At 39.7% G+C, this 15,850-nt stretch overlaps 2 protein-coding genes across 2 annotated transcripts in view; one reads left to right on the top strand and one right to left on the bottom strand.

The window, feature by feature from the left end:
- The window catches only part of LOC131075821 (ABC transporter A family member 11), a 153,899-nt gene that overhangs the window by 127,749 nt on the left and 10,300 nt on the right, over positions 1–15,850 (top strand). The window lies entirely within an intron of this gene.
- LOC131874681 (uncharacterized) lies at positions 7,475–8,976 on the bottom strand. Its single transcript, XM_059218598.1, has 3 exons — positions 8,842–8,976; positions 7,837–8,534; positions 7,475–7,730 (listed from the first exon to the last, which is right to left on the bottom strand). Exons 2-3 carry the CDS (start codon positions 8,478–8,480, stop codon positions 7,490–7,492), a joined length of 885 nt encoding a protein of 294 aa, XP_059074581.1. The 5' UTR covers positions 8,481–8,534; positions 8,842–8,976; the 3' UTR covers positions 7,475–7,489.

Here is a 15,850-nt window from a genome sequence, read left to right as displayed (position 1 = left end):
TTTAACGCAGTGCAAACAAAACGCATTTCGGACCCCTGCGTTCGAACTTCAACAAGGTCAGGCGAACAACGTTTCCGGACCCTAAGCGTCCGAAATTCCAAGGTGAAAGTTTAAAACGAAGTCCAAAAAGCAAGCAAAACTTTAACGCAGAAGGCACAGTGTGTAACGCGGAGGCCAGGACGAACAAACCCGCGAAGGTTAGATTCGAAAACCTCCAATTTGTCAAAGTTCAAAGGATACAATTCAAAATTCGAAAGGAACTCTTAAATCCGAAAACAAGGAGGTAAGACACTGCATCATCCTCCCATCAACCATTTAAAATTCAGGTTGCTAGGCACAGAACCATGTGAAATTGATAAATCCTCTTTCATCTCCCAAACCGCGAAAATTTAAACAGGAAGGATAACCGTTGGGATTCAAATTTTGCAGGGTCATCCGCTCGCCCCGCGCAACAAGGTCGGGCAATCACCCATCATTCGCTCCAATCAGGTAAGTACGCCTTATCGCGTACGGTCATTTAAAATGTGTGAATCAAATAAGCAAATACGCAAAATTTGAAATGCTTAGAGTCTGCATCTCCGTTATTCGAACATCCAAAATTTAGGACTCATTCCCAAGGTTTGGCCGGAAACTGCATCTCTTTTCAAAATTCTCATGTTTTGCCTTTGTTAAAATTAATCCAAAAAATTCGAGAGTAAGAATGCTTAGTCATAAATCTTCAGGAATATGATGCTGTTGAAGTTAATCAGATTGTTAGCCCAGAATGATATTTAAACTAATCTCGGTCTGTTGAAACACTTCTGTTATTATCTAACCCGCATCGTCATTCTCGTATCACCTTGTAATCCATGTCTGACTGTGCAGGATAAATGCCTAAATCAGCGGCAGAATCATCAAAAACACCCGCTGCAGCAGAAACCTCACGAGCATCCAAATCAGACGTCCCACGGAAAGTTGAAAGAATGAAGTATCAGTATTAGAGAGGAGGGTTAAGAGAGTCAAAGGTCCAGAGCATCTGGGACAACATTGGTGACACCGACCTTGGCCACATTGATATTCAGGATTTCAGGGATCGGGTCTTCTCGCCCAATGCATATGGCAGGCCTAGGCAAATGCTGGAAAGTGGCATCGCCCAAGCAGCAGGTTTTCCTCCAGCAATCCAGAACTATCAATTAGTAGTGGAAGCTGCTCGGCATTACGAGCCAAAGTCCAGATTAGTGCTTCTGGAAGATATCACTATTGCCGACTTCTCCCCTGAGGCTATCGGTGATGCATTTGATATCCCCTTTCCAAATAATCCCATAGCTACAACAATGGACGAGGCACAGGGGGCGTATGATATGAACCCAGCCCGATGCAGGGCACTGATTAACGAAGAATGGTTCAAAGAAAAAAGGCCTTCAAGCACCAGGATTGTGAAAAAGACCCCCAGAAGTGACTTTCATAATGAACATGGCGATATGGTCACCTTACTTAGCCGAGTCATGGGACTTCCTAAGTCCAACTACTTTGAAGAATGGATGTTCTATTTTACAGAACAGGTCTTTGCCGGAAAGTCTAAGTTTGACTGGGCCCAGATCATAAGTGATAACATCCACGCTCAGTTAATTGAGCTTGAGACAAAGAAGTATTTCACCATGACCTCCTATTTGGTCTATATGTTCGCAAAGAATCAGCCACTGCCAGGATTAATAATGAAAGGTGAGATCGGGAATGGGCCTGGTCAGGTAAAGGTTTATGATTGCTACCCGCAGCTGCACTACCAGGATATAGCTCAAAGGGAAAAGAGCAGCCCGGCTTACGCGGTTGGACAGTACGAACGTGTCAACGACGCCTTCACAATGCGCTTAGTCAGGCTAATGCAGGGAGGGTTACACATAAGGCTCTCGGAGCAAGCTACCATTTTAGTACAAAGGTATGGGGCCTGGTTTATTCAGTTCCCAAGATTCTCCTACATCCGAATTGCTGGCTTTGAAGGTGCCCCCCTTCGACTTCCGCGGTACCCAACCGATAAAGTAGTCCTCATGGAGGTGGCAAGACAATCACGCCCTGCCGGCATATTGTTACGAGAGAGCAAGCAAGCTGGATTCGCATTTCCAATGATCATAGGCAACCATGATGTCCAATTGAGAACTCCCACCCTAGCAGAAGAGTCCCTTGCAGAGCTAGCCTCCTATGGCCTACAGGAACATTTTCCAAGAAAATGTTTTGATCATGACAATTTGGCAAAGAGGGCTTACGGTAGGCGCTACAGAGCAAAGGAGTCAATTGAAGATTACTGGAAAAATTGCTCCGATGACTACGAAGTCAGGCGACGGGAATATTCTAGATTGAGTGTGCAGCAAATGCGACTCTTTGAGTACCGTCGGGTCCCGGATCAGCTCACAGACTCGGGGAACTGCCTCCAAGTCCAAGAATTCGAAGCAGTAAGGCATCTCTTGCCAGGCATTGATTGGTCTCAAGACCCAATCACGGATTTCGAAGCAGTCATGGCGGCCCCGGCAAGATACACAGATCAGTGGTTACAACACCAGATCGAGAGGCTAGTCCATGAAGGGGTCCAGTTTACTTACCATCTGATGGGCAGTTTCGACTCTCAGTCTTCCGAAGATGAAAGGACATCAGCTGAAAAACCAGAGAAAAGGAAGAAAGCTAAGGCTTGCAGAGGGACTCGGACGTCCAAGAGAACAAGGAGGGAGAAGATTCCCATAAGAAGGCCAGAGACCACTTCATCTTCAAGGGACCCCAGTTCGTCCGATGATGCCATAGATTTGGATTGCATACCTGCTCCGCCTTCCCAGAGCGACATAGAGGCATTCCAAGCCAATGACTCTCCTGCTGTAGATATGCCGGACACCGAGCAAAAGGGCCCCAATCCGACTAAGCCGGGTGACCAGATAGAGGAAGGAGAAATCCCATCCACCCAGGGGATCGAAGTGCATGAACCTACCCAGCAGAGCCGCCACGAATTGCTACTCCTCCATGCAGCCAAGGACGACTCAACTGTCGAAGGGGAACAAAGAACAGACGAGATCCATGAGCTCGAAGGAACCAAGGAGCCACCATCACAGGAAGATGTCAGACAATTATTCAGTGAAATAGGGGAGAACTCAGATGCAAACAAGGAGCTTCCTCCTTCTTCCACCCCTCCGGTGGCGGGACAGCTGCTAATTTGTGATCAGCCGGTTGAAAGCATGGGAGCACAAGGTGCTAACTTAACCCTATCCTCAACTCAGACAGTGCCTCAAGAGTGGCTGATCGCCAGAGCTCAGCGCAGGGCCGCCACCAAGGCACCCATTGATCTAGAGGACATCTTCTCACGAATGGATCAAGCAAAAGCAAAAGGGAAGAAGAAACCAAGAACATACTCTAAGATAATCAAGGATGAGCAAAGGAACCGCACTCTTCGTATTGCTACCCCGCCCGTAAACAAGCCAGCAGATCAAATAACCCTGGCAGATTATAGCATTACGACTGTCCCCATCGAACGAGCTCCAAAAGAGCAAGAAAAGGAGGAATTTAAGGACTCAGTGCAGAACATACTCAGACAGCTCGAGGAAATCACGGCTGAAAAGGACATGTATCGGGCCCGTGCTGAACAAGCCGAGGGATACATCGATAAGCTCCTATGGCCACTACACAACCCCTCTGAATCCCATATTCCCCCAATGGCATTGGCGCAGAGGACCACAACTGAATTTGAAGGAATCTGGGATACCACAAAGGCCGTTAAGGAATGGGTGCAGGACATCAAGAAAAAGGGAGAACAGATCCTCAAAGAAGTAAAGGAAATGGCTCTCCATCGAGAGCTCACTCTAGTCAGGCTGTTGGAAGTAAAGAGAGAATCCCTTCACATGCATGAAGTAGCGGCCTCTACCCTTCCCCTCCTAAGAGCTCTTTTCTGGACACATACACAAATTCCCACACTGCCTGAAATCCTGAATCCCCATAGCATCAGTGTTCTCAAGGAATGGTATTGGACCGTCACCATGAAGAACGACGCCCAGGAAATTATTGACAAAGAAAATGACGCATGCGAGGCAATTCTGGGGAACATGCAAGAACTAGGCAAGACCATCCTCCGATCAATGGTTTCGGGGTGGATAGATGACCTGTCCGACAGTGTAATCCGGCCGGATTGGGAGGAAAGATTGGGAGCGGATAAGGTTTCTTATTCCATCGAAGACTTGAGTTTTGCTGGTCAGTTCCATTCAGACATATTGTGCTTCGAGCGTAATCACTCCAGCTGGAAGGATGGTTTAAGGCACGTGGACCAGTATCTCGAAGGCATGCAATACAAAATTCGCCACCCTCCCATGCCGCCTTTTAATCCCCTCTTCCAATTATGCATCAAGTTTTAGGAATATGTCCGCGAGGAACGAGCAGCAGGTCGTGATTTATGGCGAGAATACCTGCATGGCGAAGACCAGTTTCTGCAAAAGGAATGTGAAACCAGGATAGAGAAAGTAGTTTCTCAAAAATGCCTTTTTCCCTCCAAGTCTTAAAAAGTGCACTTTTGTCCCAAAAAGGTGACAGTTGACTTTTGGTCAACATATTGTAAAGTTTTTTGTGCACCTCCCCTTTTTGGATTATTTCAAAAGTTGTAATTATCCTTTGGTAGTTATTGCTCCTTTTGGGGTAGTTGTAGATATTTATCCCCCTATTTATGAGTGTGGGTCCCTCTTTTTGTAAGGATGAATCTGGGCCACTTGTTTAGATTAGATCTTGGCCATTCATCCATTTTTGGAAACCTATTTAAGGGGACTGGTTTTCCCTCATTTAGGAGGAAGTTCTTGAATTGTTGCGAAAGCTCTGAAGAAATTTTGCAGGAATTAATACAATGGATTAAAATTACCTTCAAATTTCCTTGTGAGTGCATGGTCTCCTTCTTCATTCAAATTAGAAAGCTTTTAAATTATGTCTGTTCATTTTGCACAGCAGTTCTTACCAAGCATCTGATAGAACCTTCACAGTCCATACCATTAGAGGATAGCTGATTGCTTTTTCCTTTCTGCATGGTTAATCTGGGCTATTTTATGATTCAGTTCGATTATCAAATATATACATATCATGAATGTAGAAGTTCTAATATGGTATTTGGTAATATGAAAATCTGGTTTCTCCTTTGAAGATTGCACTAAGTTTATGCAAACATTGTGTCTAAATGACTGATGATGCTTAATTTAGTTTCCTGGAGGTGTCTGTTTGCTTGGGTAAATCTGTTGTCCTAGTTAACATTTACAGTTCTCTTTCTCCCTACCCTTCCTTTCTTTCCTCCCAATTTTATCCCCTTTTTTTAGAAATCTGCAGTCTTGCTAAATCAGCTTCAAATTAACCAACATCACCTGAAAGAAAACCAAAAGAAGTCCCTGGGAATTCGTACATGGAATTGCCAATCAAACGTAAGCCCCCTTGTGTTTCCAGCAAAAAACACATCAAACCACTGAGAGATCCCGCAGTCAAGACCTGACAAAAGAAACCTTGAGGTTATCCCCATTGATCAAATCGTAGAAAATAGCATTAGGGATTCCCTTATTTCAAGAGAGGGTAGGATACTCAGTGAGTTCATTCTATTCTGCGTTGGCCATATGGAGTTTGCAGCGATGCGATTTCAGACACGTCAACCGATCCTCCCACCTTTTTCTCAAGGCTCCTATTCTATAAATACTTGAGAGGTCCATTGTAATTTTTATCTTTTGGAAAGCAAGCAAAAACTCTGCCAAATTTACAGCAAGAAGTCTTTGAGCTTATGAATGTGAATTGAAGGTTTTGGAAGAATAATAAAGAAGGATTACTCAAGTTTTGGGTCTTTGAGCTACATGTTTGAGTTTGAATCTTTTTATTTCTTCTATGCAAAGTGTTTCTAAAGGAGCTTAGTCCAATCTGATTTGAAGTCTTTGAGCTGCAAGTAGAGAAGATTAATTAAAATAGGAAACTCTCTTGAAGGAGCAGCAAGTCTTTGAGCTTGCGTCCATTCTTGAGGAAAATTATTGTTTGATAAGAAATAGCAGCAAGTCTTTGAGCTCGCATTATTTCTTGTCTTTATGTTGAAAGAATAGATTATTCCAGTCTTTGAGCTGTTATCTTTTATTCGTTGTAAATTTTAGTATAGCAAAGGGTAGATAGGACTTCCAATAGTCAAGTCTTTGAGCTTGATATTGCTGTCCCGTCCCGAAGGAAGTGACGGAAGTCTTTGCGCTTTCAGGAAACTTCATTTCCTTTCTCTCATTTCACTTGAAAGTAATTACTGCTGTTCATATTCAATCGCTATCCTTTTCTGTGAAGAGAAAAGGATATTGTCTTTCTTGAAGAAAGAAGGAAGACTACTGTCCCATCCTATTTTTATTTCAGTTTTAGTTAGATAGGGGGAGCCTTCCCTTAATTAGGAGAGTTTTTACTCGTGTGCTGTGGTTGAAACCACAATTTTGTATATTTCCCCTAAGTGTACAAAATTTTCAACCAACACATCTCCTATCAATGATCTCCCAAATGGGACCATACTTGCTCTCATCTGCTCCATAGACGAATTTGATGGCCTCCTTTGCCCTATCCATGCCCTCATATATATAGCCCATTGCGGGCTTATCTCCATCCGCAACTCGCAACAAAACCACCAAGGGCTTAACAAACTGCAAAATTGAAAATATTGTGTAATTTAGAAAAATGAGCATATAAGAGAATACATATAATAACTTATAAAACATGAAGCTAAATTGTAGAATTTATAAAAAAATTACCTTCACTATCTCTTCACAAGGGACCCAAAAGCCTTGCTCATCAAAAATGCAGTCTGCCATCTCTATCCCTGCAGGGGTGGTAGCATAGGATGAGGAAAACCACTCCTCACCAACAATCATACGTCTCAAGGCAGGCTTAGACCTAAGCATGGACTGCAATGTGAGGAAGTTTGTGGCAAATCTTGTGATTCCTGGACGATGCAACTCCTTCTGCTCTATGTATTGTCTCATAAGAGCCAACACCCATGAATGATTATATACAAATTTGCAGACATTTCTTGCCCTTTCTACACATCTCTTGACCCATGGGATTTTTCCAATATCCTCCAACATGAGGTCAATGCAATGAGCAGCACATGGAGTCCAAACTATAGATGGGTGCCTCTCCATCAATAGTCTACCTGCAGCAACATAATTTGTTGCATTGTAAATTGTAATTAATGGAGGTACAAACTACAAGATAGTAATTAATTTGCAAACAAAATTAGTTTGTAATCAAAAGTTTACCCTTAGCAACATAATTTGCTGCATTGTCGGTCACCACCTGTACCACGTTCTCCTCACCCACATCTTCAATCACCTCCTCTATCTGCTCACATAGGTAGGTGGCATTCTTGCAATGGATGGAGGCATCAATGGACTTGATGAAAACGGTGCCCCCTGAAATAAAAAAATTAAGCTAGGTCAATGATCATTCAATAAACCATTAGATAAAAAATAAAAAATTAAAGACTATATGAAACTAAAATTAATCAATCACCTGCGGAAGAAACAAGAAAATTAAGGAGAGTTCTATTTCTCCTATCTGTCCAACCATCAGTCATGATGGTGCAACCTTTAGTGCTCCATATGTGGCGTTGTTCATCTAAATCCTTTTTCACATCATCCACCATTTGAGACAAAATGGGTCCCCTCAAATCACTCTCACTAGGGGCTTTGAACCCCGCCCCGCATATGGTAATGGCATCAACCATTTGTTGCCAATAAGGAGACCTGTCACAAAGAAACTCAATGAGATAAGTTAAGTATAAAAATTCAATGAGATAAGTATAAAAATTAAAACAATCAAAGTTATCAAACATAAAAGTAAAACATTCACCTGGCTACAAAGAATGGAATACAGCTGTAGCTCCAAAACCTGCCAATTGCCATTTTAGCAGCATCATGGACCTCCTTGTTCCAACCCATGCCCTCAAGCGACGGTTGGGACCCAGGAGTAGTGCGAGGCACAAAGAAGGAATCCAACCTAGATTTATGAATCCTAGGTCCAATGGTAACATTCCCACTATGACTACTAGTGGTAGGAGCATGAGAAGTGGCGGTGGTAGTGGCACTGCCACTTATAGAAGCAGAAGCAGAAACGGAAGCACCAGCAGTAGCAAACTGAGTGGGACGATATGGAGGTAAGGAAGAAGGGCCTCCAACACAACCTAACTGTGTCCCTCTTCCTAAAACTGTCTCTCTCCCAATGGCCGCTCGATCCTCCTTTTGTTTCTTTTTTCTTTCAATCTCCTCAACCATTACATAACAATCACGTATGGCCTCAGAGACTGCTTTTAGGCATGGTTCGGCATCATGTCCATGCACACCAGCAATATGGTATTTCAACCTATATATACCTCCATGGAATATTGTTTTGCAAAACATACATTTTGTTTGCCCCTTTCCTTGCCCTGGAAAATCCTCATGATATTTCCAAGCAGGGTCCTTTCTCATGGGGGGTCTAGAAGCCGAAGTAGACATTTTAGGATAGTTTTGTGAAAGTTGAAGTTGAGGCAAATAATAAAGTGAAGTTTGCTGCAATAAAACATTACAAATACAAAATAAAATTAATACATACATTCAAAAAAACTAAAGTAGGGTTTGTAAATTTTTTTTTAAAAAAATTGTAGGGTTTGTCAAACCCTACAATTTAAAAAATAAAAAATTTACAAACCCTACATACAACCCTACATAGTACAACTACATACTACATGCTACATACAAATTACAAACATACAAAAGATCTTGCATACAAGAAAATGGAAAACTTTCAAAATAAATGAATAGAAAATGGAATTTTTGCATATAAGAAACAAAATAATGTTAAAAAAAACAATCATACCTCTTACAACAAGCTTGAAATGAGCTGCAAACTCTTCCTATCCAACTCTTGATGCACCAAATCGAAACACAATGTAGCTCCAATGTGAAAAATTGAAGAAAACTTGAGCTTCCTCCTTGCTGGTTTTTCTTCTATGCACCCTGGTTTTTCTTCCCAACTCACTTTACTCTTCCTTTTTTTGCAAGTGAATGAAATGAAAATCACTTTTAGGGCTAGAAGACAATTAACATTAAAAAATGGATTTAAAAAAACTTTACAAACTATTTTTTTTTTGACTTTTTATTTGCTGCCAACGCCGGCCGAGTCCAGGGCTCGGGACTCGCCGAGTTGGCGATTTTGGGCCAAAATCGCCAACTCGGCGAGTCTGGCGAGTTTAGCCTCCAGACTCGGCCGAGTCTGAGTCCGAGCCCCTGGGACTCGTTTGGCCTAACTCGGACCCGGACTCACCGAGTTTAGGTGATTTCGGGCGAGTCCTGTTTCTCTGATTCTAAGAGACCAAAATGCACTTACAGCAGATTGTCATTAACACAAACACTTGTCATACATACATGTAATTCCCACGTGCCAATGAGTGGTACTAACAACAATAAATGTAGCCTCCAACAATCTGAAATAGCTCTTCAAACCCCTTTGAATTTATGTAGATTAACTCTTCTAAAATGCATTAGTACTGTAGCGTTTACTATTCATGGGTACTGTAGTGATTTACTATTCACAGGTACTGTAGAGCACTGTTCATGGGCACTGTAGCAGCAAATAAATCTCTGACTATAATCCCTTTCAATCTGCAAACAAACTATGAAATAAACTCTCCAATCAACTCAATATTGACTCCTGAATGAAGCCAACTCTCACAAGCATAATTAGATGATATCGCACACCCTCTATATGCTGTTACAATGAAGAAGCCATGCTCTCCAATGCCGACGAGCCTTGAATCCTGCAGAAACCCTTGGTATTCTACACTTCAATGCTCTAGAGAAATTTCAATCAAAAAATCCCATCACATAATGAAGTTCGATTCCTTTTGCACACTTATATTTCCTCCAGAAGTTCGACTTCTTCAAAAAGCTCTTAATTAACATTAAAATGTTATAATATTTCATTGGCATCAATAATGTAATTAAACCTTGGGTTATGTGCTCATAAATTATTAATAAACTTGGCCCCCTTCTCATGATAAATAGACCCTCATTTAAGTGCTTTATAATATAAAGTCATTTTATAACTCAATAATATAATCTCCAAATAATTAATGTTTAATTGAGCCAATTAAACATTAATATCTCCATGAATACTCTGCATTTTCGAACGCTGTCTGAACTGGAAGCTAACATGAGGAGACTGCATATGACCATACCCCCTTTACTAAAAATAGCAGGGGTCCATCTCTAACATCCCAAGACTTACTAAAAATAGTAAGTATAGCAAATGATGTCCGAATGATGCCAAACGAAGACCAAACTGAAGCACTCTGAACACTGGGGATGATACCAATCCTCAAAAGATCCTCTAACCAATCCCATTAGCCTACAAGGGTCAGGGTAATAGGCTAATCCTCACTAAAGAACTGATGTCAACAAAAAGGGGACATCACAGTGGTATCATATATGTTGATTTCTATATAACTTCTTTGATGTACAAGCATATTGGCAAACAAAAGCACCAAAGTAAGTTAGCTCATGGATCTTCCTTGATTTTTTTTTCAAATATGTGATATATATGTTGATTTCTATATAACTTCCCTGATGTACAAGCATAGTGGCAAAGAAAAGCACCAAAGTAAGTTAGTTCATGGATCTTGAAAGGGTTTGTGGGAGGATCTAGAAAACCACATGAGGTGAACAGGTGAGTGGGTTCTTGTTCATGTCCAGGGTTGTGGTAAGCTTGTGTGAAAACCATGAAAGGTTGATGGGAGGTACCTTTCATTTTGAATCGAGATCATGAGCCACAAGAGTTGGGCTTACTGCAGGTGGAGTGTAAGTTCTTACCGTGTTCACACTAAGGGGGGGAATGTTGGGAAAACTATTGTTAGTGTTCCCATATTTGTTAGAATTATTAGTTACATAGTTTGTTTAATAGGTTATTTTATTAGTGGTCGTATGTTGAGTTGTTAAAACAACTCAGTCTATTTAGGAATAGTGTTTCCTAAATAATAGTATATGAAAATCCTATATTTATGTATTATGTACTTGAATGAAGATGAAGAATTGAAGCGTATTATGTGAATAATATTTTCATCTTCTATAATTCTGCCCTAAATCTCTGATAAGGACAACATTTATTTCTTTTTAAGGATTTATTAAACATAAAAGTTAAAGTAAACAATAAACTAAAATTAAACATATATGTTTCTTACTTGGTTATAGATTAACTCTCCTTCAAATGCATAGAGGTGAAGAAAAAAACTCCTCACTATCGCCATATAAATTTGTAACTCATCATGTATGATGTTCTAAGGTTTTTATCAAGGACCATTCTCACCATGTGTTGAGGCCATCCATATGGTTAAAATTGTGTATGATGAACTAGGAAGATAAACTTAGGGTTCAAATGGTACATAGTCGCATGAATGTTGGTGGAGTTGTCGTTTCCACATTTGATCAATGATGTGCCACATGGGTTAATGTTTTTTTTCAATTGACCCATGCAAATGTTGAATCGCCTCTTTGGCCTTGTCCATGGCCTCATACAAATACCCCATGGGGTATTTATTCCCATTAACCAATTGTAGAACCCTAACCAAATGTTCGAACACATAAAACAAGGGATCCTAAAATTGAATCATAAAATTTAACTAAAATAGAATGAAAAAAGATATTAGAAATTTATAAAATCAACAAATTGTAACATTGTAAAATTTAAAAAGAAAAATATTCAGAATGAAAAATCACTCTGATAATCTCCTCCATGTATTTGGCAATGTATTATAAGAAATGGTCTTCACAACCCTCCCCCTTTTGGCCTTCTTGGAGTAAGAACTCTCCAACCACCTAGTGCTCATAAGCATGCACTTAAGGTTGGGCAATGTAGAGGGAATACTTTGCAAGGTGATGAAATTAGTCATGAATAGTGTGAGTCTTGATTGCTAAGCTCCTTGCCATCCATGTGCTCTCTCACAAGATTCAAAACCCATGTGTGGTTGTAGATGCATTTGTCACATTTCTCACATCTTCCACCACATTCTTCGTTCAGATAATTTTTCCTATATCCTTAATGAGGTCATTGTAATGGGCAACACAAGGGCACCAAAATAGTGTAGAGTGCATTGTGTCTAGAATTCTACTAGTTCACATATGCAATTGCATTGCTTGTCACTATCTAGACAACATTCTTCACTCCCACCTCCATCACCATCTCATTCAACAAGTTGCACAAGGGCTTAGCATTTTTTATTAGATTCCAAGTGTTAATTGACTTCAAAAATATTATTTCTCTTGAAGCCTAGAGGAAGTTGATTAAGATGTTGCTCCTTCCATCCATCCACTCATCAGATAAATTGTTTTAGCCCTTCTTTTTCCAAATTTGTTTTGTTCATCTACTAGTTGATTTGTGTTTTTTATTGCATTTTACAAACTCACTCATAAGGGATTGGTGTGTTGAATCCCTTACTTGCCACAGTCCATGTAGTGACCAATTGCTCCCAATAAGGACTCCTCACAAAATTAAATGGAATGTTGTAGTACCAAAAATTGTGTAATATCTCGAAACCAAATATTTGGAACACTAGGGTAAAATCTAACCACACAAATCATTGCAATTTGATTGATTGAAAATGATATGCTCTTCTAAATCCATTCTAGGAATTTGTCTAATAGTTGTCCATCATGCTTAAAGTTGACAATTTGTCAAACAATTAGCGAGAAATCTGAAAATACATAAAATATTTACCCAATTTTATCTGAGTGACAACCAAGTGCTGTATCTGGACTAATAATAAGATATATAGCTTCCTTGTTGTTGCTTTACTCTGATAAACTGATTAAAATCTGATATGGGGTCAAATCTGCACTATGCCTTTCTTGTCTTAATACTGAAAAATCTGATCTGCACACTTGTAACACTAAAATCTGCACTTTAATCTCCTCAATAATAGTTAATCTTTGACATGGTAGCTAGCTTGTAATATGTGAACCAAGTTATATATTGCCTTCCTCCAATATATGGTACAATGGATATGGATGAATATGCACGGCCACCCTTGGGAATTGCATAATATGGTATGGCTGGGTACAAACATAGCATAAATTAAAGTATGATTTTTAATTCACTTATTTCACTTGACACATAGCATTATGATTTCAAATTTTTTTCCCATTCACATGCACAATAGTGAAAATTTTATTTTTTCAGGCAAAACTTCAATAAGTTTGTACCTGATATTTTGGAACCTGCAACTTTCAATAGATTCTTCCTTTTTTTGATTAAATGTACCACCGAACTCTGTATGAATTCACCAAAGGATTGGCTGAAATGGGTTTTCGTCCAATCAACCAAGAAAGAACCAAAGGGTTTGTTGAGCCAAAAGCAGAAGCTCTCAAAGCTCTCCAAGAAAATACAAGTCAAGAATGAATTTCTTTTTGGTTCTCAATCCCTTTTAAATCCCATCTTTGAGAGAGTTACTTTACTTTATTTTATTTTATTTCATTTTCCCACTCATAAAGTAATCAACTTTATAATTTGCCATTGACATAAAATAAAGTCAATTTATTAAAATAACCAAGGTTGAGATTTTAATTAATTAAACACAAATAATCCCAAGAAGCTTAGGACTATTATAATTTAATTAATTAATTATTCCCTTAAAATACCCAAATTAGCCTACAGGAATAAAATAGGTTAACGGTCTCTGATAAATGACTCATTTAGAAAATGGGGACATTACAATTTGTCATATGCCAACTTGGCCTTCTGCTATAATTTCTTATTCTATGCAATACCTTCCAAAAAAGGTTGTGAACGAGTGTTATGCGGAAACACTAGCTAATCCTAGTATCTAATACAGATGCAAAAGCATATGGATTTCAAAGAATCGATGTTGTTCAATTAATCAAAGAGACAAAGCTCCTTTAAATAGAGTTACAAAGATGATGTTTCCAAAAGAAACAATCATTAACTAGAGGCGAAATTAGAAACAACTTAAATGACCATTAATAACACAAAGAGAAAGATATTATTCTAATACCCTCCCTTAATGGTCATCGTTCTAACTACCAAGAGAAATAATAGAGAAGGTTGCCCCCTTCTTCTCATAACACGCTGCAACAGAAGACAAGAGCCTGCCAATAACTCTGCCACTTGAGATGAGTCTGCCACCAACCCTCCCAAAAACTCCAGAACTTCTGGAGATACCCAAAACAACACCAATCGTCCAACCTGATGTTGGAGAACTGTTCCTCCCTGTAACTAGAGACACACCAAGAACAGTTGTCACGATTTTGAGGAAAAAATCGGCAAACCCTCCAAACTATTGTAGATGAGCAAGATGCTCGAAAATAGACTGCAAACAAGAGACTAGTGCAGATGTTCGCACAACAACTCTAGGTGCGACTAAAAACAGAATGCAGCAAAGTACAATTTTTGAGGAAAAAATCATAAATCCTCCCATGATTTTTTTTTTTTATAGGGACAAAAAATATTTAAAAACCCAGAGACTTTTGTTAAGGGAAAAAAATATTAAAACCCATCAGAATTTTTTTCAGGTAAAAAAAATATTAAAAACCGAAACAAACATTTATGCCCATAAGCCATCTTCACGCTTTTCGAGGCACGAAAAACGAGTTATTAAGAAGATACTAAGTGCACAAAACCTGATTGCCCTCCAACATCAAGTTGGTCAATGACACCATCTTGCACGCTTCCCAATGCATGGAAAACAAAAAAATTGAAAAGAGGCGTTGGCACTGAATTCAAAAAATGCGAAACCCAATGCAGAAATAAAGGCAGATGCAGGTACAGACTTTAAAAAAATGAAGTATAGTTGGCACGAATTTCAAGAAAAAAATTCCGGCTGACCCAAAAAAATCTGAAGACAACCCAGAAATCCTTGTGAAAAATTCAAAAAGAATCTGTTGTCGGAATCTGGATCCGCTAGCTCAAAAATAGAGGCACAAAAATCGAGGCACCCAAAAAATTCTGACGATGACCCAGTTGAGATCTCGAAAAACCCACCAAGAATTTGCAATCAGAAAAAATTTTCGACTTGATCTGAAGGGTAAAAACCAGTGTTCCACAGGCGTCGGGGATGGGGGGACGCGTCTCCGGGACAGTGGGACCAAGGGTCTAAATTTGGGGACGGCGGCGGGGGGGTGGCGGGGTGGTGGTGCTCATATACTTATACATATACATATAGTACTTGAAAAACTAGTTTTGAAAAGATGTATAACAGTATAAGAATTAGATTTCAAATGAAACTATAGGAAATACTAAGATTACTTAGATTAGTGATACGTAACTAATTGCTAAAAGTAAATAAAATTTGACAAATGAAATTGTCAAATTGGAGATTTCTCATTTCTATCATATGAATATCGAAAAAGGAAAACGAAAATACGAATATCTGATGCCATTGCAAAGTCTATAGTAATAAAGATGATTACATGATTCATCATTACAATGAGTAGCCAAATACAAATACATGTAGCAATAGCATTACAAAAGAGACTAGAGTCAAATACAAAATGACAAAACTGAAAAGTGAAAACTCAAACTGTAGCTAATGGAGGCCTCTAATCATCTGCGAACTCCTCCTCACTGGAACTGCTGGACTCCTGAGGATCAAGGTCCCTCAAGCTCACACCAACTAGCCTTGCATCTGAAGTGGTAGGATCATCCTCATCAATCTGTGAAGGCTCCTCTGGCTCTACATCCCATCGTGCCACTGGACTCTCCTTGTACATAAGTGTCTTGCGGTCAATGAGACGCAAAGCACTGTGTACAGCCACAAGCTTCTCTGCTCTCTTAGAGGTAAGTCTGTTCCTCTTAAGAGAGTGGATGAAGCTATATGTAG

The sequence above is a fragment of the Cryptomeria japonica genome, chromosome 3 (genome assembly GCF_030272615.1).
Source record: "Cryptomeria japonica chromosome 3, Sugi_1.0, whole genome shotgun sequence".
Taxonomy (NCBI): Eukaryota; Viridiplantae; Streptophyta; class Pinopsida; order Cupressales; family Cupressaceae; genus Cryptomeria; species Cryptomeria japonica.
The sequence above is the reverse complement of the archived record's forward strand: the minus strand, read 5'-3'. Positions and strand labels throughout refer to the sequence as shown.

Excerpts from the sequence above, each read along its gene's own strand:
- LOC131874681 (XM_059218598.1), bottom strand. The coding sequence starts at position 8,480 with ATGTCTACTTCGGCTTCTAGACCCCCCATGAGAAAGGACCCTGCTTGG. Across the intron at positions 7,731-7,836 it reads ATTCCATTCTTTGTAGCCAG|GTCTCCTTATTGGCAACAAA; the intron begins GTGAATGTTTTA and ends TCTTTGTGACAG.